Below are 26,672 nucleotides of genomic sequence, written 5' to 3'. Positions count from 1 at the left end.
ACTCAGCATGTGCTCGGGAACAGCTTCCTTCTGAATTTTTTTTTTTTTTAAAGATTTTATTTATTTCAGAGAGAGAGAGATAGCGAGAGCAGGAACACAAGCAGGGGGAGTAGGAGAGGGAGAAGTAGGCTTCCTGCAGAGCAGGGAGCCCGATGTGGGGTTCGATCCCAGGACCCTGGGATCATGACCTGAGCCGAAGGCAGACGCTTCACGACTGAGCCACCCAGGCGCCCTCCTTCTGAATTCTTAAAAAGAAAAACTCAGATGACCAGAACATAAGCAACTTTGGAATTAGTAGTTCAGCAATTTCATTTGAGAAAAGTTTAGGAACTGTATTTATTTTAGGCTAACCACACCCCTACAGAGGGCATGCTTTTGACGTGGGGTTTTCTGTCTGCGTTAGGAATGTAATGTGCACTCGTTGCATAACCGCCGTACAATGCCAGTTCCACCAGGCCGTGGTATTTTAGCTAAACTGGTATCTCGGGGAGTAGGGATATTTAAAGGCTATGATTTCACATAATTTATAACTTTTTTTCTATAAAAGATAATGGCATCACAAACCCAAAGGAGATCTACCATTTTGCTTTTGCATAGAATTTATAATTAAACTGAGACTTTTCCCGGAAAAGCCAAAATAGCAACTTAGAATGTTGCTGTAACAATTCAGGAAAGAAAAAGTGAAAAATGGATACTTAGAATTTACCAACATTTACTAAACAGCCATTTACTCAGTATGGTGCAGGACACAAGCACCGAGGGCACGTGCGCTCTAGCAGGCTTACAATCTAAATTCAATACAAACAAGGGTATACCTGGCACGTAGAAGAAAATAAAGAGGCATCAAAAAGGAAGGTGAGGATCGAGCCCCGCATGGGGCTCCCTGCTCCGCGGGGAGCTTGCTTCTCCCTCTCCCACTCCCCCTGCTTGTGTTCCCTCTCTCGCTGTGTCTCTCTCTGTCAAATAAATAAAATCTTTAAAAAAAAAAATCAGTCTTTATTAAAAAAAAGAAAAAGGAAGGTGAAAAACAATTTCACGATTAGTAAAAATTTAAACTGGTTTCTTTAATGGAGCATTCACCTTCACTTCCAAAGGGATTAATGGCTAAACAAGATTGTCATTAATGATAAGCACTATGTCGTACAGCAGGTCTCTAGAACTCACTCCTCTTGCACAAATGTAACTTGATATCCATTGAACAACCCCTGTTTCCCCCTCCTCAAATCCCCTGGCAACCACCGTTCTATTATCTGCTTCTATAAATTTGAGATACCTCATGTAAGTGGAATCATGTCGTATCTGTCCCTCTGTGATTTATGTCACTTAGCATGTCTCCCAAGTCCATCCATGTTGGTACAAATGGTAAGATTCCCACCCCCCACCCCAGACTAATAATATTCTATTGTATGTATACAACACATTTTTTAAAAAATCCACAGTGGACATCTGTGTTGCTTTCTTGTCTTGGTTATTGTGAATAATGCTGTATTAAACTACAGTTTTGATGAGTGTAGATCTCATGGTAAGTATTCTTTTTTTTTTTAATTTTTTTATTGTTATGTTAATCCCCATACATTACATCATTAGTTTTAGATATAGTGTTCCATGATTCATTGTTTGTGCATAACACCCAGTGCTCCATGCAGAACGTGCCCTCCTCAATACCCATCACCAGGCTAACCCATCCTCCCACCCCCCTCCCCTCTAGAACCCTCAGTTTGTTTTTCAGAGTCCATCGTCTCTCATGGTTCTTCTCCCCCTCCGATTTCCCCCCCCTTCATTCTTCCCCTCCTGCTACATTCTTCTTCTTCTTTTTTTCTTTCTTAACATATATTGCATTGTTTCAGAGGTACAGATCTGAGATTCAACAGTCTTGCACAATTCACAGCGCTTACCAGAGCACATACCCTCTCCAGTGTCCATCACCCAGTCACTCCATCCCTCCCACCCCCCACCACTCCAGCAACCCTCAGTTTGTTTCCTGAGATTAGGAATTCCTCATATCAGTGAGGTCATATGATACATGTCTTTCTCTGTTTGACTTATTTCGCTCAGCATAATACCCTCCAGTTCCATCCACGTCGTTGCAAATGGCAAGATCTCATTCCTTTTGATGGCTGCATAATATTCTTATCACACATACACAAAAAAGGACACAAGGAAACTTTGGAGATGATGGATTTGTTTATTGCTTTGATTGTGGTCATGGTATCACAGGTAAACATCTGTGTATATGTCCAAACCCATCAAATTGTATGCATTAAAGATGTGCAGGTTTTGTATATCATTTATACCTTAGTAGAGCTGTAAAAAAAAACAAACAAAACCCAAAACATTAAAGCGAGCTGAAGATGATCTAGAAATGGTGTAATCAGAATTCTTCTGGGTCAAGTTCTTGTAAGGAAAACTTCCCAGCAGCTACCCATTATATAAGTCGTAATATGCAGGGAAAGGGTGGAAAGACAAAATGTCCCTGAAAGTTGTACCTTAACCCACTGATGCCACTATTCTCAAAAGACATCGGTGTGGATAATAAGCTAAAATGTAAGTGTGAATCTCATGTATCTAATTTAAAAATAAACAGGGTATACAAAACTCCCTATTAAACTTATTGAGTTTTGATTATAAAGGTTGGAGGGACTTATCAACACCAGGGGAAATAGCTTCCCTCTTCTGCAGTCAGGCATCTAGTAAATAGTAACATGCACTACATAACGAAAAAACTTTACAACGTTTAGTATAGTACCTTATGCATTTGAGTGTGAAATTGCTTAAATTTCAATCTTCCTAAAAGTATAAATTAAGAACTAAAGCTTTCAAAGTCTTTCCCAATAGTATGGTTTTAGAATTAGAAATAAAATACATTTAGTATTTTAGAACAATTCTGAGGACAGCGATTGTACCTGTGCTTAAGATCAATAAGGATATAGCAAGTAATCTATTGATTATGGACAGCTTCGCTACCTCAACCAATTGACATCTTATTACCCATTGGGTATCTCATAGCTCAATGCCTCTGTTTTGCAGGAAATAATCACCTGCGGTAAATAGAGAACTTTAGACATAGCCTCAATCATACTTGTTAGCATTCATTGGGACTTAAACCACCTCCTTACTTTTCCAATAAAAGTTTTGGGACACTTGAAATACGACTCTTAGAGAGCTGCATAATCAGACTAACAGGAGAAATTTCTATTAGTCTAACTTGAAAAAGGAAAAAAAAATCCATAGATTCAACTTTAATTTTGAGGCTCTGTTTTTTAAATAAAACATTTGTTAGTGACTTGTTAATTATTGAACCTTTGGTATCTGTACGCATTTGGCTGTACATACATATTTCTAAACTATCAGTGTTAGAATTTACTCAGATCACTGCTAATAAATTCTACTAGGATGTTCTTGAGGAAGTTTTTCCTTATATATAGTCAGCTGTCACTTTTTTTCTGAAAAGACTGATCAAGAGATAAAAGTAGCAGACATGAAACTCACACACATGTGATATGACAAATGGGAGTGTGCCAGCTGCTACAAGCAGCTCATGGAGGCAGTATTTTATAAATATCTTTTAATTGAAGTATTTGATTTCAAGGATATAATGCAGTTCCTCAAATATCACACTAGTCAACAGCTGAATTAACATTTAAAAGCACTAAGTTTCATGTCGTTTAAACACAAAACTTGTAACTGAGTCCTCCCATATCAACTTATATTTTCAAAGAATTATTCAGTCCCACTACCTAATAAAGATAACAGAAAAAGAAAGTCATGTTATTTTCATTTAGTTCAAATTACAAAAGTATATCAAGAAAACTTAGTCCAAGAAAACTTTAAGAGGATAAACAGTGTAATACGATTCTAAAACATCGGCTACTCTTTTGAAGACTACATCAAACATACATCAATTATCATAACCACTATAGCTTTCATTATTTAATTCTAAACTTATGTCAATATTTAAATAATTATAGAAAATTACTTTAGATGAATAATTTTACCAAAGTACAGTTTCTAATTATCATCAAAAACTTTTAAAGCAAACTTTTGCTATTTCATATTTTGAAGATTTGTAGAATGAAGTCATTACATACATTAGCTACATAAGTTCTGACAAAGCAGAAATGACTATTAGACTAAGGTAACAATAACATGGCCCTGGATCAATACTATCAGACATTCTTAGAAGCCTAAAACGTTAGGTTTATTTTGTTTCATTTGCTATATAGTTATCTTTAATTAATTTATCTTTAAAGTTTATGAATAACAAAACAAAAAATCACAAAATAATTGAAAATTTTAAAATTATTAATTAGAAGGGTACTAACAATTTTCTGTTGATCTGTTTTGCTGTTAATTGTCTTAATGAGTTCAAACAAAACAAAACTATACTTGGCTAAATCACCAATAACTTTACAAATAATGTGAAGAATAAAATTTTATTGCTCTTCTTTAAAACAAACATCTAAATGGATGTGAAAGCAAGTCAATGTAAAGTGTGATCTTAGAGTTGACAAAGACTAAGGAATTTTACTTAGTTAGTAGTATAAAAACACTAATATGGTATAGCAGAATTCAGTAAAAGTCATTACTGCATCCATTTGTAAGAAAATCCTCCTCCCTGGGGCGCCTGGGTGGTTCAGTCAGTTGAGCTGTTGGACTCTTGGTTTCAGTTCAGGTCATGATCTCATGGAGGTTGAGCCCTGGTGTTGGGTTCTGCATTCAGCCGGGAGTTGGCTTGAGATTCTCTCTCCCTCTCACTCTCTGTCCACCGCCCCACTCCGCTCCCGTGCTGGCATGCTTGCTCGCTCTCAAATAAATTAAATCTTTGTTTAAAAGATTTAATTTATTTGAGAGAGAGCACTAGAGAGAGAGAGCAAACACGAGTGGGGGTCAGAGGGAGAAAGAGAAGCAAGCTCCCCACTGAGCAGGGAGCCTGATGTGGGGCTCAATCCCAGGACCCGGGATCATGACCTGAGCTGAAGGCAGGCGCTTAACGGACTGAACCACCCAGTCGCCCCGTCAAATAAATAAATCTTAAAAAAAAAAAAAAAAAAGAAAATTCTCCTCCCTTTATTCTGTATGAAGATATAACAATCTTTATGGTTGATTACAGCATAGGATAATAGGTTGAGTCTAGGAATAGGAGAATATTCACATTTTTAATATATATACATGAATGTGTGTGTGTATAATTATTTGCTTTACCTATCTCTGTTCCTATTACTCACCATTAATTAATGTTTCTCCATTTCTAGCATTACATGACTTTCCTCCAGGACACAATGCAATGATTACTTTTTAATTAAGAATACAGTATCTGGGTTGCCTGGGTGGCTCAGTTGGTTAAGCATTTGCCTTTGGCTCAGATCATGATCCTGGGGTCTTGGGATGGAGCTGAATCAAGCTCTCTGCTCAGCAGGATGTCTGCTTGTCCCTCTCCCTCTGCCTCCATACTTCTCCACCACTTGTGTTCTATCTCTCCCTCAAATAAATAAATAAAACCTTAAAAAAAAAGAATCTAAGGAAAATTATTTAGGCAGAAAATTATTCAGTTAGAAGCACTTCATTAAATAGACTTTCTGTAGAAAATATATTGAGAGTCAGGTTATTAGGAATTGATTTATTCAGATAGTGCCGAATCTTAAAAATCAAATCTTAGTTTTATACTGACTTGATAGTCATAGTATTGCTTAACATTATCAGTTTCAGAAATAAAGGGTGGCCTAATTAGAAAATTATGTTTGATGGCTAGAATACACCAGAATATAAGTTGAAATTTTGTTCCTAATTACTTAAGATCATTTAAACATACCTACATGTTTCTTTTTCAAAATAGAGAAATTGCTTTTACTTATAAGCCCTCTTGCTAGCATTTTTTAAAAGTTAGGTAATAATTAGCAGTGGTCAAAGAAAACAGACTCCTATACTAAGAATGCTTCAAAAGTAATTCTCAAATATTTTTTTGGCTACTTCCAATTTCCCCACAGAAATTAATAACTGCTCAGAACATATAGCTTTAATAGGCAAAAATGTTTTTCAGTTACCGTCAAGCTTTTCCAGTGTATGGAGAGTAGGATACAATATACCCAATATCAGTATGTAGAGTTTGAATCCATTTACATTAAAAATATACAGACACCCAGGGCGCCTGGGTGGCTCAGTTGGTTAAGCGACTGCCTTTGGCTCAGGTCATGATCCTGGAGTCCCGGGATCGAGTCCCGCATCGGGCTCCCTGCTCAGCAGGGAGTCTGCTTCTCCCTCTCCCGCTCCCCCCTCTTGTGCTCTCTCTCTCTCTCAAATAAATGAAATCTTTAAAAAAAAAATATATATATATATATATATATACATACACCCAGAAGAAAATCTGGAAGGAGAGACACATTGGCTCCTCCAGGTGGATAAGATTACAGATAATTTTCTTTTTATTATTCTATTTTCAAAAATAAGTATGAACTACTTTTGTAATTTAAAAAAGAAACTCACAGGGAAAAAAAACCCATTGTACCTCACATGATTCTCAATTATTTTAAGACAAAATAAGAGAAACACAAAATACCAAAGACATGTCCTAAATTTCAAGCAAATGTATGTGTTTTACACATTACATGAAAATACCTTCACTTTGCACTTTATAGGTGGTCCTCTCTTACATGGATCTTGTGTGAAATGTAGAAACTATACAATAGAAAAACAATTGTAACAATCTTTAAGAATCAAACACATTTTAGCTAAGGTTTTATCCTGTTGTATGTAGCATGAACATTTACAAACCAATATCCTAAAACAAAAAAGTGAAGAGAACTGGGTATTTTTCTTCTAAAATTACACATTTTTAGCTGCTATCACAAACAGCTTTGGATTATTCAATTACTTCCTCGATACATGCCCAAAGATGCCACAACCTTGCATTAATTTGTGAGAATCAATGCCTACTGCCTGCCAGGCTTTGTGCTTAGTACTGGAGATGTGAACGAGAACACAGTCTCGGGCCTCATGAAATTACCAGTCTAGCTGGGAAGACAGATGAACAATTAGAAAACACTGATATATCAGTAGTGTTAGGAGAATAGGGTTAAGATGAGAGCATTCAGCAGATACCTCTAACAGGTTTAAGAGGTATTTAAACTGTGTTTAAGCTGAGACCTGAACGTTGAGAAAATGATAAATGAGAACTTGGGGAAGAATGTTCAAACAAAACATTTGCAAAGAATATTTTCAGCATTTGCAGTTTTCCCAGAAACTGAAACAAGTTCATTCTAGCTGAAGTACTGGAAGAGAAGAGGAGGTGTGGTCAACAGATTATAAATCATACTGTTTATTCTAAGAGGCTTTAAGGAGTAAAATTTGTGCTCTATAGACTATTCTGGGGCAGCATGTGTGGAGGATAGCATATAGAGATGCAGGACCAATGCCAGATAGACCAGCCTGGGGGCTGCTGGAATAATGAAGACTAAGATAATGGCAGGAGAGGTGGAGAGATACAGAAAGATGAGAAAAATTGAGGGAGTCACACCAACAGGATTTGATGAGTGCTTTGGAGATGATTCAAAGTTCTGCAGCTTGAGAATTGCTGATATTAGGGCTATTCAGTGAGAATGGAAACCCAGGACCTAGCCAAAATACCTTCTGTCCCTGGGGGGTGGGAGTGAGGGGTGAGTAGGGTTGGTGGAGGGGAGTGGAGGTGGAGAATGAGGTCAATTCTGGATATACTGAATTTAACATGTCTACAAGATGTCCCAATGGACGTTCCCAGTAGGCAATTGCATATATAATTTATGAGCTAAGAGATTTAGGGCAAGATCTATATTTCAGAATGATAAAACATACAGTTTGTTTTCACAACCTTTAAAAATATCCATGTCCATTTGATCCACCAAAAAAATGGCCTCCTGTCCACTCCCAAAATGAGAACAATTAATGTAGATAGTAAAGGACGCCTTGGGAATAAACAATGTTTTTCAGGAACTGGTAGAGTGAGAAGAGACCTTAAAACCTTGAGCACCGACATCTAAGGGACAGGCAGAGAAGCCTTCAAAAGAAGAGACTGAAAAGTGAGTTTGTTGTCCCCTTTACTGATTTCTAATCTAAGTAGAGGAAAAGGAATCCAGATGGCTAAGGGGAAAGATAGGCCTCTTCTAAACCTTTTTTAAGCTTTAGAATCTGCCTAAAAGTATCAATCTTTTCCTGCTGTTGTTGAGGCTAAACTACAGTTGTACAGAAAGGAACTGGTGAACGGACTGCTGGGCAAGTGAGGGGTGAATTAGGGCCTCATTCACCTATTTAACTAATTTTATACAAAGGGCTAATGAAGTTTTTTTTTTTCTCTCTCACTCTTTTTTAAATCAAAGTAGAAAAGTAAATGAATGCTAAAACTCTCTTCCCGACTTCTGGAAGGTGAGGTCTAATTCTAATCCAGGCTCCATGTTGCAGGTTTGGTTGATAAATGCAACATAGTTAATTTTAGAAGCAAATAATTCTAATAATTCAGTGTATTCCAGGACTCCCGCGACAACTCTTTCTTACCCTAGAAAATACTTGGATCAACTTTTCTCAGCTTTGGTGTAAATTCATAGTGTCACAACAGTCTTGGCCAGGTCCGGGACATTAAAAAAAAAAATCCTGGTTTAAATCCGAATGAAAATACGTAATACTGTAAAGGATAAGAATCAATACTCATTCAAATACTTAGATGTCCATCACCAACAAAATGGACAAATACATGAGGGTATATTTCCACAATAGAATATCATATCATTCTGGAAGCAAATGAACTAGAGCCATGTGTACTGACAGACATGAATCTTAAAAGAAATATAATTTTAAGCAAAATCAGCAAGTTACAGAAGGATGTGTAATGTGTATGTGCTGCCGAAGCGAGCACAGGGATGTGTAGTGTGACCCTATTTACATAAAAATTGTAAAACCCATAGGGGCATGACAAAGGCTGTGTCACCTTGGAGGGAAATAATGGGACATGGTAAGGTACATACAGGGTTTCAATTGTATCTATGATATTTTATTTAAGGTGGGTGATATAAACAATACTTTTAAATTTTTTCTTTTGACCTTTATTATTACTTTTTTGAGGTATACCTTGTGTAGTAAATGGTGTACATGTAAAAAAAAAAAAAAAAGAGGGGCACCTGGGTGGCTCAGTCGTTAAGCGTCTGCCTTCAGCTCAGGTCATGATCTCAGAGTCCTGGGATCGAGCCCCACATCGGGCTCCCTGCTCCGCACGGGAGCCTGCTTCTCCCTCTCCCACTCCCCCTGCTTGTGTTCCCTCTCTCGCTGTGTCTCTCCCTGTCAAGTAAATAAAATCTTTAAAAAAAAAAAAAGAATCAATACTACTTCATGTGTATTTGGGGGCTGAATCCTCATCTAGACTCTTGACATCTCTTATCTGAAAACTTTGTAGCTCAGATAATAATAATTCTGTTTATCAAAGCAATAATGTATAACAAGCTTTGCTATGAAAAATATTGGTAGCTCTGGGGCTGCCCTTTCACAGAACTGGTACACAGTCACTGTCTTTTTGTGTTTTATGATTATAGTCTATAAGGGAAAATACTGGGGTATATACTATGTTTTATTTGTACTTAATTTTTACTGACGTTTGATTTTAGCAGATGCTATTAAGTCAATGATCTGACCCAGAGAACATTACACTGACTACAATATTTTAAATATTATTTTAAGTACAGCATTGGAAAATATACTTGTTATACTGGGTATATAATATGCAGTATTTGTTTTTATTGTTACACTTAATGCTGTCACTGAATCAATCAAGCTATCTTACAAATTAGGAGCATACAGTGTTTAGGGATGAATTTTTTATTCTATATTCTTGTTACAGAATAAAAAAAGGAGCAGGAATAGTTGGTCACAAAGTTTTATGACAATTTTCATAGTTAGAAATTAAGGGAGAATGAATAGGAGTAAATAAATACCTACCAACAAATGTCCAGCAATATTATTTCCATTTGAAGTAATCCAGAAAATAAAGTTCGTATTGAAAGATAAGTAGTGTATCCAAATGGATCACTCCAGTTAAATCAGTTGCTTGTGATTCTTTTTTTTTTTTCTTCTTTAAATCAACAAAGGCAACTGACATTACCATCTTGCTCTTAAATAGGAAGAAAGATAACTGGGAATGACTGCTAAAATATTAACTTAAATTTTGCTTTTTCAAGCCCCTTGATTAAGTAATTTAAGTAACTATTTAAATATTATTCCTATTATCAATATTTAATAGCTAATAATAATTTCTCAAATCATCCATTAATGTTAATTATATCAACTTGCCAAATACAGAAATGTTCTGAGTTGGCCTATTTCGAAGGCCAGAAATGTAGCTCTGAATCTACATGACCATTTTTAAGATTAGGACATAACATGTATCAAAAATGTTCAAGGGCATTAAGATTTAATTCATCAGTAGCCCTCAGAGTTTAGTGCTGATATTAATGATTCCCCAAAGTGGATACAGGATTTATATCCAAATCCTCACATCTCAGGATTCAAGTAAATAATCTGTGTCAACTACTTCTGAAATTACTGCCAAAAGATTAATTTTAAAAACCATCTGATAATGCTTGCTTCCTTTTAACCCTAATTCTGATCATGACCACTCATTACAAAATCCATTCACTTTATTTCTAGTAGAAGCAAATTACTTGATTATAACCCTCCATCACCTCAATAAACTTCCTGTCCCTAGACCTGCAAAGTTAGCAAAGTCAAGTACAGAATACCTAAGAAGGTAGAAGAGGTAAAAAGGCATAGAGACGTTGGGTAGTCCCTCAGTTCTGTATACTGCTTAGCAGCACAATAATAAATGAGCAATGACAGACAGCAATTGTCCTAATCTAGGTCAATACAACAGCCAAAATACTTTGTAAACACTTTCTTTGGCTCTTTTTGGAGATCAAATCAACACTGTTCTGATTACATAGCATGAGAGGAGCTTAACAGCAACCAAAGTGTTCAACAATATTTACTTATTTAACATCTTTTATCCAAAAATCGTACTAAAAATACTAATCATAACTCAGTAACTGAGAAAGGTAGACACTAATGTAAACCGCAAACGCCAAGAACAGAAATTAGGAGTTGTGTGATACTGAATAATATATGTGAGCTAAAGATTCTGCTGTCTTAGACAGCACTGAGTATACTTTCCTTTAACAAACCCAAACTTAGGCACAAGAACTCAGTGTTAATAGGATTTTACCTTTTCTTACTATGTTTTATTTGTATTTGTATCTAATTTTTACTGAAATTTATTGAAACTTGATTTTTAAAAGATACTATTTAGGAAATGGTCTTACCCTGAGAAAATTATAGTGACACAATATTTTAGATATTACATTAATTATGTTTAATTTAAATATTAAAGTCTATAGTATCACATATACCAATTATTTAAGCTGTCTTTCCATTTGAGATGAAAGGCTTATGCTATGTCATACACATCATCTTCCTTGTGACTAAGAGCTGAATTGTGAGATACATACCTACGAGAAGTTGCAATCTGTGGCCATGAATAGTTCTGTGTATGTGTAAAGTTAATGAACCTATAAAAGGATTGAACTCCTATCCTTAGCCTCATTAGCACCATGCTCCAACTGAGTTAACTGGTGCAAAGTGTTACATAAGACAGTGATAACTAAAGGAATAGGAACAAAGAAAGGTTCTATTTCATCATCTTAAGGTTTCACAGAGATGACGCAGGTTTACGATTCAAATTCCCACCTCCTGAAAAACAACTTCTTATATAACTCAACTCTCAAATCACAGAGATGCAGTAATCTTAAATTATTCTAAAGACTTAAGAACCAATTATTAAAATTGATGCTCACTGTGAGGAATACACAGCTATATCAAATATAGCTACACAAAAAATAGAACTCAGTGAAAGATAACATTTTTAAAGCAAAAAAGTTGCTTGGGATTCACATCAGTAGTGGCTAACTGGATAAATGCTAAAGATTTACATTCAAGTGCTTGTAAGATTACTGCAGAAAAATCAATTACTAAAAATCTTTACTCAGATGAGATGATGCACAAACCACCAATAGTGGTATTTAAATCCCAATCACTTTCAAGATAAGATATGTAGCTGTTAAGACATTCCAGAAATGGGTTCACTGACACTAAAAATGATATTAAAAAAAAAAAAAGACCTCATACAATCTGCTGGTATTTCATACTAACCATTGGAGGAGGTAGTAAAGTGTTGGAATTTAGAACACAAGGTCAGCACTAACTGTAAACATTTCTAAAGCACTGTGTGTAATTCTTTAAAACATAAGTAGTGAAAAAGAATTAAACTGATATAAAAGCAGAATTAAAAAAAGCAAAAAATAGAAATATTTAGTGAATTTACTCAAATGAAGAAAGCTTAAATGATACAGAACTGAAAATATTAGGAATCTATATACAATAAAAAGTGAATATAAATTAGCCAACTCCATGGACATTTCTAGTTAAGCATTCATACAAATACATATTCACCTTTTTCTTTTATGTAGAAATAACACATACATACATGACACAATGATTCTGGCAAAAAAAAAATTCAGAGATATGAAAAATATCCTCAAGTTTTAAAAATGGTATGGAATAAGTTTTAACAACAACATTCTACATGAGTGGAAACCCCTGATGTAATTCCATGATTTTATCATGCCAGAAGCATGGTTGGTTTTAATTTTTTTAAACACGTATTGGTATCATACACATTGGCTTATTAATAATTAAGGCATTTTGTATACACAGTATCTCAGTGTGGACAAATTTTTAGTATTGATTATTTGCTATGACATTTTAAACTTGCAAAGTCTTCAAAATAAGAAAATAGCTGCACACATTTAAGTGTTTTCTTATAAAACACAATCTTCAAAAAAGTCACGATGATTGGTCTTTGTGATTCCTAGTAGTAAGTCCTGTCTTCTTTTTGACATAGTATAAATTATAGTCTTATGCAGGATTGCATTAAGACCCAGTAGTTCTTAAACAATGTTACCAAATAACCATATAAATCCCGAATGCAGCAAAGGCGAACAATCTTCATAGTGCACTTTCACCTCATTGAAGTTGAAGCCGCTCCTTTTGGATATTTTTCCACTTCAATGTGAAGTAGATTGTTAGGGTTTCATTAGTGGTTTCATATGTGGCTTTTTAAAGAAAAAAAAAGGTTTTGATTTCTTCCACGATTCACAGTTCTCAGATGAGACTTCTTTTTTGTTTTTGAAATCTTAGTCTGGGGACGTTTTGAATAATTAAATGCTCTTTAGTAGATGAAGTCTCTCAATTCAACTGTAATAAATAAGCATCTACATCCTTAGAAAACAAAACAAAAACATTTCATTAGCTGGTACAGCAAATACACATATGCACACCCCATTTTCTTCTCCCTTTTTGTTACGTGATTTGCTTTAGCTTCTTGTGACCTTCTGAGGGTAAATGTGTCTTACTGAACTTTTTCAGCTGCATTTTGTTTAGCACTGCGTCTGGCACACAGCACATGCTCAATAAATGTCTGTTAAGTGCTGAGTGAATGTTCTGGTTCCTGTGATCAAATCAGTCTGCTTTTATAGCTAAGCAAGATCATTAATTCCCAGCAATTCCTTCATTGCTATATACACTCTAGGCCAGCCTGAGGACAGCCTTTCTGATTTCTACCCTTGAAAAATTACAATTGAGGGCTTAATACTATAAAAGAGGTTTTATCACAACTTAAGGAACTTCACAGAACTTTTTTAATCACTCAATATTTTCTTCAATAATAAATACTGTATCTAGGGTCATAACCACAAAATTTCTCTTTATAAAAAATTGTAATTGAAAGGAAATTTCTAAGGAGACAATATTTTTTCAGTACTACTAACAAGAATGCAAGGTGCCTCAGAACAAGGTGATATGTAATACATACTCTATATCCATTTTCTATCAACTTTTACTTCATTTTCCCATTACTGAAAGAACAACAACTAAAACAACAACAAAAAACTGGGAAATTGATATTTATGAGATTTTCATCGTTAAGAATTCTACAGAGTAAAATTATACACAGGGGTCACACACTTGTTTGATAAATCATTTTGCTTCTTTTCTTGAAGGTATCCAAGGAGAATTTCACAACTAAGTTCACAACATAATACCTCTTACTTAGAATACTGTATTTTTTAAACTAAAGAATGCTTGTATATTTCTGATTAATGCCCATTTATGATAGCAGTACGCCCAGTAAAAGGGTGTAAATATTTCTTAACAGTGATTTTTTTCCCCCTGCAATTATATTTTAACTACCAATGTTTTCTGGAGTTTAAATATTAAAATCCAAACTAGCAATATATCTTTTCCTTTAAGAGATAAGAAAGTAAATAAAGCACAATGTCAAATTCATACTGTGATTTGAACATTTACTTTCCCAAAAGCATGACATTAGCAAAAGCCAAGTACAAAATAATACCCTGAAAGCATTTGATTACATTCCTCACCCCTTGCTTTCTGAGTGTCACTCTCTTTTCGGATGCTTTCCTAACCTGGGTTCTTAACCTTTTCTCTAATTGGAGCTAGTTCATTAAATTCCCTCTAGCACATCATTTCCACAGCTGCATCTGAAATACATTCAATGGCTAATTCCTGTGTTCCTTGCCAAAGTCATATTCATATCCAGAGGACCTTAAGCATCTGTAAATACGAAACTGACTTTAGGCCTTATTAGAGTAGTACTGTAGGGGCGCCCTGGTGGCTCAGTCATTAAGTGTCCGCCTTCAGCTTGGGTTATGTCCCACGGTCCTGGGATCGAGCCCCGCATCGGGCTCCCTGCTCGGCAGGAGGCCTGCTTCTCCCTCTCCCACTCCCCCTGCTTGTGTTCCCTCTCTCGCTGTGTCTCTCTGTCAAATAAATAAATCTTGAAAATATATATATATACTGTATTGAATATTTGAAAGACTTCATTTATAAATGCATAATACTAATATATTATTTCTAATATTTAATTAAGCTTAAATAGAGATTTTAAGCTTAAATGTGGATTACCTTGGCTATATTACCAGTATATCCTGGAACCAAAGTAAGATGGTTTTCCTGTTCCCATAATCCACTTAATTGTTGTTTTAAAATCTGAATATTTCTATGAGAAAAGAAAAAAGAATGCAAATATAAGAATATGGACTTAGTAAATACACTTAATGAACACAGTTTCAAATTTTCAAGTATTTATCAAGAGAAATTGTACCATTTGAAATCAAGTAACTCTTTAAAATAATACTTGCCCATCATGGAAATTAAAGATTATTTATTTGTTAAAGCAGGAAAGAAAACTAGGCATTTGGAGCAGCATTTGGACAACCTGGTCTTGGGTATGAAGTGGGAAATTTTTGAGAGCCTAGAGAAAAAAATCTTTAAGAAGACTGTTGGGAGATATTTTTTTGCAGCTTCATGATAATCTGGTTCATCTAGTAGAATACACACACATTTTTACATCAAGGCAATATTCAAATTATGATGATTATAGTATAGTTTTTAGAATTATAATCATCCACATCGGATTCTCAGGTTAATGTCTAGGTAGTCAAAGACCTATAGGATGCAGGATGCTTCCATCCCTGTGCCTCAATACTTAACTCACCAAAAGCCATCTCTTTTTTTCTCCCTTACTCATTATAACAGGTATGAGGGTTAAAGCACTGTTGTGCTTTTTCCTCCTAAAATGAAGTGTAAGGTTCTGCCAGAAAAAGAGATAGAGGGGGTTACTGGGCTCTGGAATTCAACTTTCATATGTAATTTTCGCATGTGAACACTATTCCAATTTAATATTTCTCTGAAAAGAAAATAAATTTTTATTTAATGATGATCATGGAATAGAATTATCATCTTTTAATCAAACTGCTTTTCTGAAAAAAATTTTATTAGAATGAGTTTATTTTTAAAGATATACTCACCCATCATTTATAATTTCTGTTTTGGATGATAGTTCTGACCACCACCTTTTTATGACTGCTTGAAGCCAGTTTAAACCAACTATTATATATCTGAAATGACATTTTGTTACAGAATTCAAGTGTTTTCACCCAACAAGCCTTTACAAAAAAAGATACTCAGCTCCCACCTCAAAAAGCACATACACACACTGATTTTTCCCCTTTAAAAATTTTATTTCACTACTTTCAAAAGCTGTATTTTATGTAAGTTGTTTATAGATGCTTTTGTAATTAATCTTTAATCATTTCATATTCTTTTCTTAATTGGGCTATAAGCTCCTTGAAAACAGACGCCATGCATGTCTCATGGAGTTCAAACTACCACTATGTACTCACAAGCAACAAAATCAAGGTTGCTGTAAGAGAAAAATGAATTGAGAGTCACATTAGCACTTACTCTTCAAATTTGCTTTTAAGTAGGGACTTTACTAGAGGCAACAAATCTACACAGCAGCCAAGTGAGATGTATTGTTTTTCTTCCTGTAAACTAAAATAAATACTAAGTTGTAAAATTATGAATAAGTCATTTGTCCTTCTTTAAACTTACTTTTTTTCTGAAAAATATTTTTTTTTACCTATTGGTGAGCACAGGAAGGCAATCCACAACAACTCCAAGGTCTTCTATCCTGTGGGTACAAAATTGCTTAGAGTGCTGATTTCCTTATCTGTAACTTTCACACTGCTTTTGAAAAATTTACTCATTCATCAAAGAATCTAAGTCTCTATGATGAGCCAGGTGCTGGGGATGCAGCAGTAAACAAAGAGATACAGTACTTGTATTTCAGAGTGTGTGTAGGGATGGGGTGTGGAAGAAGACAGAGACAGATAACAAGTAAAATACATATAGAGCAAGTTGATGGTAGTAAGTGCTATGGGAAAAAATAAAACAGGAGAGACAGGGAGTGAAGAAATATGTATTTTTTAATAGATTTTATTTATTTATTTGACAAAGACAGACAGCAAGCGAGGGAACACAAGCAGGGGGAGTGGGAGAGGGAGAAGCAGGCTTCCCGTTGAGCAGGGAGCCCGATGCGGGGCTCGATCCCAGCACCCTGGGATCATGACCTGAGCCAAAGGCAGACGCTTAACAACTGAGCCACCCAGGTGCCCCGAAATATGTATTTTTAAATAAGGTGGTCAGGGAAGGCTTCATTAAGATAATATTGGAGAAGTGGGGGTGACTGGTTGGCTCAGATGGTTAAGCATCTGACTCTTGATTTTGGCTCAGGTCATGATTTCAGGAACATGAGATCTAGCCCTGCGTGGGGCTCTGAGCACAGAGCCTGCTCAAAGAATCTTTCTCTCCCTCTCTGCCTGCCTGACAACGCCCCCCTCCCCACACACACACCCTCTCTCTCTGGGGGGGGGGGAAAGATAATGTTTGAGAAGAGACTTGAATATACTGAGGAAAGCCATGCTTAAAATTTTGACTCAAAGAGGATTTTTAAAAGGTTACTTTTCCCATACTGGTATCTCTTGGTTTTATATATAAGAACCCTAGAGAAGGTAATAGCTTTGTTCCATATGATGAAACATATGGTTTTCTGTATATTGATTACTCTTAGACTGGTGATAAATATAATTTAAAATATATTGTTGCTACGGAACCTAAATATAGAAGTTTAAAATTTTAGCCAGTATAACATAAAAAAGAACAGGCACTTCAAGATAAAACATGGAAATTACTTTAACTGAACAAAAGCATAAAAGGTCATACTTACCTCACCAAATAAGCTACAAGTTCACTTATACTTCTCTTTCTCCAGAATGTTAAAGCTACATTCAATCTCAAATTCCTGCTGAACAAAACCTGTGCCATTGTTTCATGGTCCTGAGAAACCTGAAAGGCAGTAATCTAATTTGTTAAAAAGCACACTGAAACATGACATGAAACCATTTTTTTCCAGTTAAATTATTCTGGTAGACATATTTTAAAATTATGCAGAGTTGACTCCTTTTACTGACCCCAAAAAAGGAATGTTGCAGTTGAACAAAGTAACCAAATGATCTGAATAAATTTAGGACTTGTTTATTTTTTTAAAGATTTTATTTATTTATTTGACAGAGAGAGACACAGCGAGAGAGGGAACACAAGCAGAGGGAGTGGGAGAGGGAGAAGCAGGCCTCCCGCCGAGCAGGAAGCCCAATGCGGGACTCGATCCCAGGACCCTGGGACCATAACCCAAGCTGAAGGCAGATGCTTAACGACTGAGCCACCCAGGTACCCCAGGACTTGTTTATTTTTTTATCAATACTTTTTATTTGCTACCATTTTCTTTTTAAATCTCAATAATTTGTAAAATAAATTATTTTTAACTCACCTACAAACCTAGGATTTATTATGTGGATTAAAAGCAAAGATATATACTGAATAACACAGGAAGGGAACCACAAAAATTCAGTTCTATGACCAGTATTTAAATTCATTCATTCCTTTTTTTAATATAGTAAGGTAATATGTTCCTCTTGTAAAATGTTCAAATAGCACAGACCTGTATCAAAGAAAAAGTGAATAATCTCTATCTACCCAGATAAAATCTAGTAACACTTCCCAGAAGTAATCACAGTTAACAGACTGGTATGTATCTTTCCAAACCATTTTCTAGACAGACAAATTAGATATAAAATTAAAATATTATAATACCTGTATTTTTGAAAACCTTGTTTTTCACATAAAGATTTTAATGTCAAAACACAGATCAACCTCGGGGCGCCTGGGTGGCTCAGTCGTTAAGCATCTGCCTTTGGCTCAGGTCATGATCCCAGGGTCCTGGGATCAAGCCCCGCATCAGGCTCCCCGCTCAGCGGGAGGCCTGCTTCTCCCTCTCCCACTTCCCCTGCTTGTGTTCCCTCTCTTGCTGTGTCTCTCTCTGTCAAATAAATAAAAAAATCTTTAAAAAAACAACAACAAAAAAACACAGATCAACCTCATTTTTAAAAAACAATCTCCAGTTGTTTATACACCATAATTTACTTAGATTGATTCTGGTTTTTCCCTATTAAAACTATGCATCAGTGAACATCCTTATGTATGTAAATATGTGCACTTATACAAATATTTCGGTAAGATTATTTTTAGCACCGGAACAACTAGATTCATTGTTTTAAATAACAGATTAAGATCTAATTCACATACCATAAAACTTAAGCACTTAAAATGTACAATTCAGTTTTCAGTATATCTGTGGATTGTACAACCATCACCACAATCAATTTTATTCATTTATTTTTTTAAAAGATTTTATTTATGCATTTAAGAGAGAGAGAGAGAGCACAAGCAGGGAGGAGGGGCCTCAGAGGGAGAGGGAGAAGCAGGCTCCCTGCCGAGCAGGGAACCCAATGCGGAGCTCAATCCCAGGACCCTGAGACCACGACCTGAGCTGAAGGCAGTCGCGTAACCAACTGAGCCACCCAAGCGCCCCACCACAATTAATTTTAAAATCAACATTTTCATCACCCCTAAGAGAAACCCTGAACTCCAATCTCCCTTCTTTCCAGCCCTTGGCAACCATTAATCTACTTTTTGTCTCTATGACTTCACCTAGTCTGGACAGTTCATATAATTTGAATTATACAATATGTGGCCTTTTTGATGTGGCTTTTTTCACACAGCATAATGTTTTCAAGGTTTATACATAGTGTAGCATATATTGGTACTTTACTCTTTATAATGGTCAAATAATATTCCACTATATGAATATATGACATTTTATCTATCCATACATCAAGTGAAGGACATTTGGAATGTTTCTACTTTGGGCTATTATGAATGTTATGAACATCTGTTTATAAGTGTTTGTGTGGACATATGTTTTCAATTCTCTTGGGTATATACCTAGGCACAGAACTGTTGGATCAAAAGGTTATGTGTATTTGAACTTTGACAAAATAATGTTAACACTTTTAGATTTAGGTTTTTAGAGCAGGCACTACTGAGTCAGTAAAAAAGGTATGAAATAACAAAAGATCAGGGGCTCCTGGGTGGCAGAGTCAGTTAAGCGACCGACTCTTGGTTTTGGCTCAGGTTGTGATCTCAGGGTTGTGAGATCAAGCCCTGTGTTGGGCTCCGTGCTTAGCACAGAGTCTGCTTAAGACTCTCTCTCCCTCTGCCCCTCCCCACTGCATGCACAAGTCAGCTCTCTCTCAAAATAAATAAATCTTAAAAAAAAAAAAAGAAAAGATCAATAAACTTATTAGCTAAGTGTCATGCTAAGGAAGGTTTGTGCAAAGTAATCAAACTGAGAGCAAAGTAAAAGGGGGACCTTGAAAAATGACTCACCATGGCACTAATTCAAATGTATAACTGAAGTTTTTTTTTTTTTTTAATAAAGGTATTTGCACTCAGAATGTCCATTCCCTCAATTCAGCTGATGAACCAACCTAGGTCCCAATCTAGGCCAGATTTCTGGGTTATATAATCATATGTTCTTTTTCTTCAGGGTATGTAGTTTCTTTGATTATCTGATTAGTGTTGGCCCCATCACTTCTCTAACTACATGAAAGTAGGAGCAGTGTCTGTTTTTCATCTACCGATGTAACTCCTCAGAGCCTGCAGAATGCATTACACAGTTGGGAGCCCTCAGTAAGTATTTGTGAATGAATCTGCATGACAGTGATTCTCTTTAATACTAAGTTTGATTACCATCCTATTCTCCAGGGTCCATGATAATTCACTATTAAATCAAATTCTCCTTGATTCCTTTTTTTTTTTTTAAAGATTTAATTTATTTGACAGAGAGAGAGACAGCGAGAGAGGGAACACAAGCAGGGGGAGTGGGAGAGGGAGAAGCAGGCTTCCCGCTGAGCAGAGAGCCCAATGTGGGGCTCAATCCCAGGACGCTGGGATCACGACCCGAGCCAAAGGCAAGACACTTAATGACTGAGCCACCCAGGTGCCCCTCCTTTAAAAAAAAAAAAAAAATTTTATTTATTTACTTTAGAGAGAGAGTGACCGAGCAAGCACACGCATGTACGCACAGGGAGGGGCAGAAGGGGAGGGAGAGGAAAAGAGAGAGAATCCCAAGCGGACTCCACCCTGAGCACAGAGCCCTACACAGGACTCAATCTTATGACTCTGAGATCATGACCTGAGTGGAAACAGAGTCAGAGGCTTAAGTGACTGAGCCACCCAGTGCCCCCCTGCTTCCTTTCTTCTCACAGATCATGACAGAATTATACAACCATCATTACAATCCAGTTTTAGAATATTTCTTTCACCACCCCCCCCAAATTCCCTTGAGCCTGTTCAAACAACTAATTTCACCTGAGCTAGAAGAGCAGCAAAGCTCAGCATGTTTTCCTGAACAAAGCTTCCAATGGCAATTCTGAGAGCCAAGCAAAACATTTGTTCCTGGATAACTAACTGGCTTTGGTGGTCTACTTTTTAGGCCAGATTCCTTCTTTTCCTTTCCTTTAAATCTCTGCTGGCCAACTTGCCATTTTGAATATTTATAGCAGCTTGTCAACCATTTCATTCCATCTCAGATATCACTAACTTAGTGAAATGGAGTAACTACTGATTCAAATTTGGTTAATCTAGAAAACTGTCTCAGGGAGTTAGAATCACTCAGAGTCTGAATTCAACAGGCAATGAACGACTCTGCTAGCAGAATATGACAAAGAAAAAGCGAATAGTATAACAGGAATAAAGTTAAGCTCATGACTTACCTCAGAAAAAAACCCACTATATTTTGATGATGGGCTTTCTGTTTGTGAAGAACCAGAATCACTGGAGTTAACCAAATATGTTCGACTATCATGGCGTAATTTTTCAGGCAGGTGGCCTGTACAAGCCAGTTCATTTTCTTTATTTGCCATGTCACAGCCCCCAGTTCTAGGGGACTGTTTTTTTCTGTAACAAGGATTTAGAAAAGGATGATGCACTTTCTTTCTGCGATAGATCACCTTACGTAGTTTATCTGGGCTTTTCACAGCTTGTCCAACTGTTCTGTAAGAAGAATTGATTTGCTTAAATGAAAAAGAACTACATGAAAACCTTTACAACTTTTTAAGCAGAAAGATTTAATAGGTCACATTTTGTGATCACAATCCACTAAAATTAGAAGTAAACAGAATTTTAAAAATCCTAACTCTTAGATCAAAGAAGAAAATTAAAGAGAAAAAATTACAAACCTACTGGAAAGCAATGAAAAGGAGAATACTTTATACTAAATGAAACTGAAGAAGCATAACTATATGCTTTAAAAATGAAATATATCTGAATTGTGCAAATTTGAATATACATATATATTTTAAAGATTTTTTATTTATTCATTTGAGAGAGACAAAGACAGGGAGTGAGAGCATGAGCAGGGGGAGGGTTCGAGGGAGAGAGAGAAGCAGACTCCCCCCTGAGCAGCATGCCCATCGCGGGGCTAGATCCCAGGACCCCAGGATCATGCCTGAGCCGAAGGCAGACCCTTAACCAACTGAACCACCCAAGAGCCCCAAGAATACTTATTTTGATTAAACTTAAGTATATTTAATTTGTTTAAATAAGATAAGACACAATAGAGCAAATCTCACAGTTTCATACGGTGATTCTCAAATGTTTTGGCCTCAGGATACTTTGCAACTCTTAAAAATTACTGAGATTTCGAAAGAATTTTTTTATGTGGGCAATATCTACTGATATTTACTGTATCAGACACTGAAACTGAGGAAACTTACTGATTCGTTTAAGTAATAATAAGCTTATTACATATTAACATAGAATATTTTACCAAAAAAAACCCGTTTCCCAAAACAAAATATAGTGAGAAGAATGGCACTTTTTTACATTTGTGCAAAATCTCTAATATTTAGTTAAGACAGCTGGATTCTCATATCTGCTTCTGCATTCAATCTACTGTGGTATCAAATATCATGTAGTCCCTGGAAAACTCTATTTCTAAGAGTGAAAATCAAGAAGGTGAATTAATGTTATTGTTATGAATATAGTCTTGACCTCATAAACTACCTGAAAGGACTCCAGGAACCCCCGCTGTCCTCAGATCCATTCTGAGAAGCAGTAGTTTAGTAGAAAGTGCTTTTAGAGTTCAGAAGATCTGGGAACGAATGTCATTTTTACCACTTTCTGGCTGTATGACCCTGAACAAATCACAAATCTTTAGTTTTTCTCATCAATTGTTAGGGGCAATGATACCTTTCTAGTAGGATTGTTGTAAGGATTAGAGATAATACTGATGTGTTTTCCACAGAGAATGGCACACAGGAGCTATTTGACAATAAGTTACTTATTATAATAAAAGAGAAGACTTTTTCTTTTTTTTTTTTTTAAAGATTTTATTTATTTATTTGAGAGAGTGAGAGAGCACAAGCAGGGGGAACAGCAGAGGGAGAGGGAGAAGCAGGCCCCCCACCAAGCAGGGAGCCAGATGTGGGGCTCAGTCCCAGAACCCTGGGATCATGACCCGAGCTGAAGGCAGACTTTTAACCCTCTGAGCCACCCAGGTGCCCCGAGAAGACTTTTTTTCCCTCCCTCTTTTTCATTCTTACCTAGCTTTCAATATTTCTGTTTCCCACAAACTTTAAAGAAGCTCTTACCTATTTATGTAAGCAGCCAACTGTTTTGGAGATTTCTTAACCTGAAAAATAAAAGGTAGATAGTTAACAGCATATTTAAGTTCTGTGACTGATATCAACAAATCTGAAATTCCATAGTTAAGTTTTTCAGATTAAAGCAGCAGTCTCAGTCTGTAGTTACAACAACACTGTGCATAGATATATTTGACAAAGCAATATATCCATCTCCCTATTTTCCATGCCACTAGTCATATATTTTACTTACAGGGTACTTAATAAGTGTGTTGACTTATAATATCGTTTAAAAGAAATTATATCAGCATGAATGAGCCTTGCAATGGTGAACAAAAAGCACCTCTGAGATTCCTCTTTAGAATTAAACTATAATATTCAAATGATATCATATCAAAACAGCATACTGTCCATAAACTTTATAGAGCTTTTGGAATATAAAGTTTTTAGTATTTCATTAATTGTACTTAATTCTGGGAGATAAGCAAAGTATCACCTTCCTATCATTTAAATAATTTAACCAGAACTATCCATAGACTTAACAGTTTAAACTATCTGTGATATACTGAATGACCATGTCTCCTCAAAATTCATGTTGAAATCCTAATGCCCAAAATGAATGATATTAGGAGGTGGGGCTTCTAGGAGGTGATTAGGTCATGAGGGTGGTGCCCTCATGAATGGGATTAGTGCCCTTATAAAAGAGACCCCAGGGAGCTCTTTTGCCCTTTCTACGACGTGAGGAAACAGCAGAGAAGACAGCCAACTATGAGCCAGAAAGAGGCTCCAACCAGATACCAAATTGGCCAGGGTCTTTATCTTGGACTTCTGCCCAGCCTCCAGAACTGTGAGCAATAAATTCCTGTTGTTTATAAGTCACTGTCTATCGTATTCTGCTATAGTAGCATGAAAAGATGAAGATACCGTCTTACCCATTACCTAGAAACCATGCACTTACCTCCTTCATGTTCTTATTAGTAAAATTAGAGATCCTTTTTCTAGGAAGATCAGTGGAATGATCCTCAATATTATTACAAAAGGCTCGTTTTTTAACATTGTGGGCTTCAGATGCCATAATCTCTTAAATACCTAAACAACAAAACAAAAATAATAAATGGAAAATACAAAAAGCAAAAGAGCCTGATCTTTAACAGACATATAAAAATATAACACTATGTAAAAGAGGTTCATGAGTAAAGCAGAGAACATAGTTCTAATTTATACACATTTTAAAACCTTAAACAAAGGAAACAGAAGGCAGGGCATTCCAGGAAATTAGGCTCCTGTTCTCATTCTTTATTTGCAGCCAGTTAACAATAATATGGCATATTTTTTGCCAATGCAACATGTCAATCTCCCTATTTTCTATATCACCAGCCATATATTAAATTTAAATTTACAGGTTATGAAATCAGGTCTATATAGTAAGTATCAATGACATCCAAATGTATGGAAGCCTAGTCTTAGAATCAAATCACTGGGTCAAATACAACTACAAGCAGCAGAGGAACAAAAATCAAACTATATATATCTGATTTGTTTTATGCCTAATCCTTAAATTTTTCTTTCATTCTTACAGTTAGTTCTCCAGAGCTTTCCTCTACCTTTGAAAAAACAATCCACAATTTTCTATTCCTTCAATTATATCCAAAGAGGGGGAAATAGATACTATTACTTCCTTTATATAACAGAATAAATTAGTGATTCCCCCACTTGCACTCACATTTCACATAGGAAGTTTATTTCAGGCCATGACTGAACACAAGTTCCTCCCTCGTTCCTTTTTTAAATGTTTACTGAGCATTCACTATATGCCAGGCCCCAGAATTAATGTAGATGACAGACCAGAGATGCTCTTCTAAAGAATCATTTGGGAAGCTTTTAGAAAATACATCTTTCTGGGCCCTAACTTCAGATTATAACTCAGCAGGTCTCTGGAGTGAAGCCCAAAGCAATTATATTTTTAAAAAGCTCCACAGCATTTCTGATGCACACTCTTAGAAGAAAATCTGCCTTAGAGAACTTTCCAAAAATATGCACAAACACATGAAAATTTGCAAATAATTTCAGGGTATTCTAAGATTTCTGGCCATTAATCCATCCAGCTGCACCCCTAGATTAAAAAACCTTTAGGATGAGACTTTTAAAAAAATAGAGTAATACAATAAACACTCCAACAGAGGGGCAGTCATGTGAGTCAGCAAAGCTTCACTGAGCAGACTTAAAGGACAAAAAGCACATTGAAAAAATAGCATGTGCAGAACTGAAAGGCATGAAGCAACATGGCTTGTTTGGCAATCTCTTAAGAAGATGCATGTGACTGGATCTTAGGCTGGAGGTGGGTTGTAGCAGAGTAAAAACTGAGGCTGGAGAGATAGAAGCTGGATCATAAAGGATCTTTTGCACAAGGTAAGCTTTTCTTTCTTAAAGAAAGAGGGACTTTTATTAAAGATAATGGACTAAACTTAAGCAATTACTTCTACCCTTCCCTGAAACCTCATTACAATGATAGTAAAAGGTTTTTATAGGCATAAAACCCATAAGGACAAAGAAGAAAAGATGAGTTGATGGCAATAACATTTTGGAAACTGCAAAGCAGAAGTGATAAATGACAGCAGATCTGAGAAAGCCAAGACCTAAATCAGCAATGAGGAAAGGTAAAAAACAGAATCCCCAAAAGGCCCAGGACTTGGCAATATTGAGGATCTCAAGAAGTGGGGATAAATGTGGGCTTAAGAATAAGGAGAATGACTGAATATCCATTTAAGACACAATTAGCCCCTAGATCCCTTTCCCCATTCCAATAAAATTTTATTATATGGAAAACTTAAAACAAGAGTCCTTGGGATAGGAAACACCAGGCACAAATGAAGGAGAGGAGTATTTTCTAACAGGGGATCAAGTGAAAGTTTACATACTAAATGTTGAGATCTAAGCTTCTTTCTACCATTTGCCTCATGGAAGCTTGAGGCTAGCCTTATACACTCCAGGAAGAGTACAGAAGATCCTTCTTTGGGAACTCTGATCAGTCCTAGAGGAAAGCACATATACATACATACATACATACACACACACATCTAAAAATATTGACATCAGTGATGGTCAAAGTCTCCCAAAGAACTGTTTTCCATCTTGATTATGGTGGTA

The 26,672-nt window shown here is 36.0% G+C and overlaps 1 protein-coding gene across 2 annotated transcripts in view; it reads right to left on the bottom strand.

Annotated features, from left to right (window-relative positions):
- Positions 1-9,815: 9,815 nt before the first annotated feature.
- The window catches only part of KATNBL1 (katanin regulatory subunit B1 like 1), a 41,927-nt gene continuing 25,070 nt past the window's right edge, over positions 9,816-26,672 (bottom strand). Inside the window, exons 2-10 of one of the 2 annotated variants that reach the window (XM_032417235.1) lie at positions 24,484-24,614; positions 23,535-23,575; positions 21,657-21,936; positions 17,711-17,829; positions 16,565-16,615; positions 16,387-16,476; positions 15,951-16,040; positions 15,046-15,139; positions 9,816-13,341 (exon numbers count right to left, since the gene is read on the bottom strand). In XM_032417235.1, coding sequence (XP_032273126.1) covers positions 13,309-13,341; positions 15,046-15,139; positions 15,951-16,040; positions 16,387-16,476; positions 16,565-16,615; positions 17,711-17,829; positions 21,657-21,936; positions 23,535-23,575; positions 24,484-24,600 — 915 coding nt within the window. In that variant the 5' untranslated portion in view covers positions 24,601-24,614 and the 3' untranslated portion in view covers positions 9,816-13,308. The remainder of the gene's footprint in view (positions 13,342-15,045; positions 15,140-15,950; positions 16,041-16,386; positions 16,477-16,564; positions 16,616-17,710; positions 17,830-21,656; positions 21,937-23,534; positions 23,576-24,483; positions 24,615-26,672) is intronic. The other variant, XM_032417236.1, reaches the window with a different exon arrangement.

The sequence above is a fragment of the Phoca vitulina genome, unplaced genomic scaffold (assembly GCF_004348235.1).
Source record: "Phoca vitulina isolate PV1807 unplaced genomic scaffold, GSC_HSeal_1.0 scaffold20, whole genome shotgun sequence".
In the NCBI taxonomy this organism is placed as follows: domain Eukaryota; kingdom Metazoa; phylum Chordata; class Mammalia; order Carnivora; family Phocidae; genus Phoca; species Phoca vitulina.
Note: the sequence above shows the minus strand (reverse complement) of the source record. Positions and strands in the feature narration are given on the sequence as shown.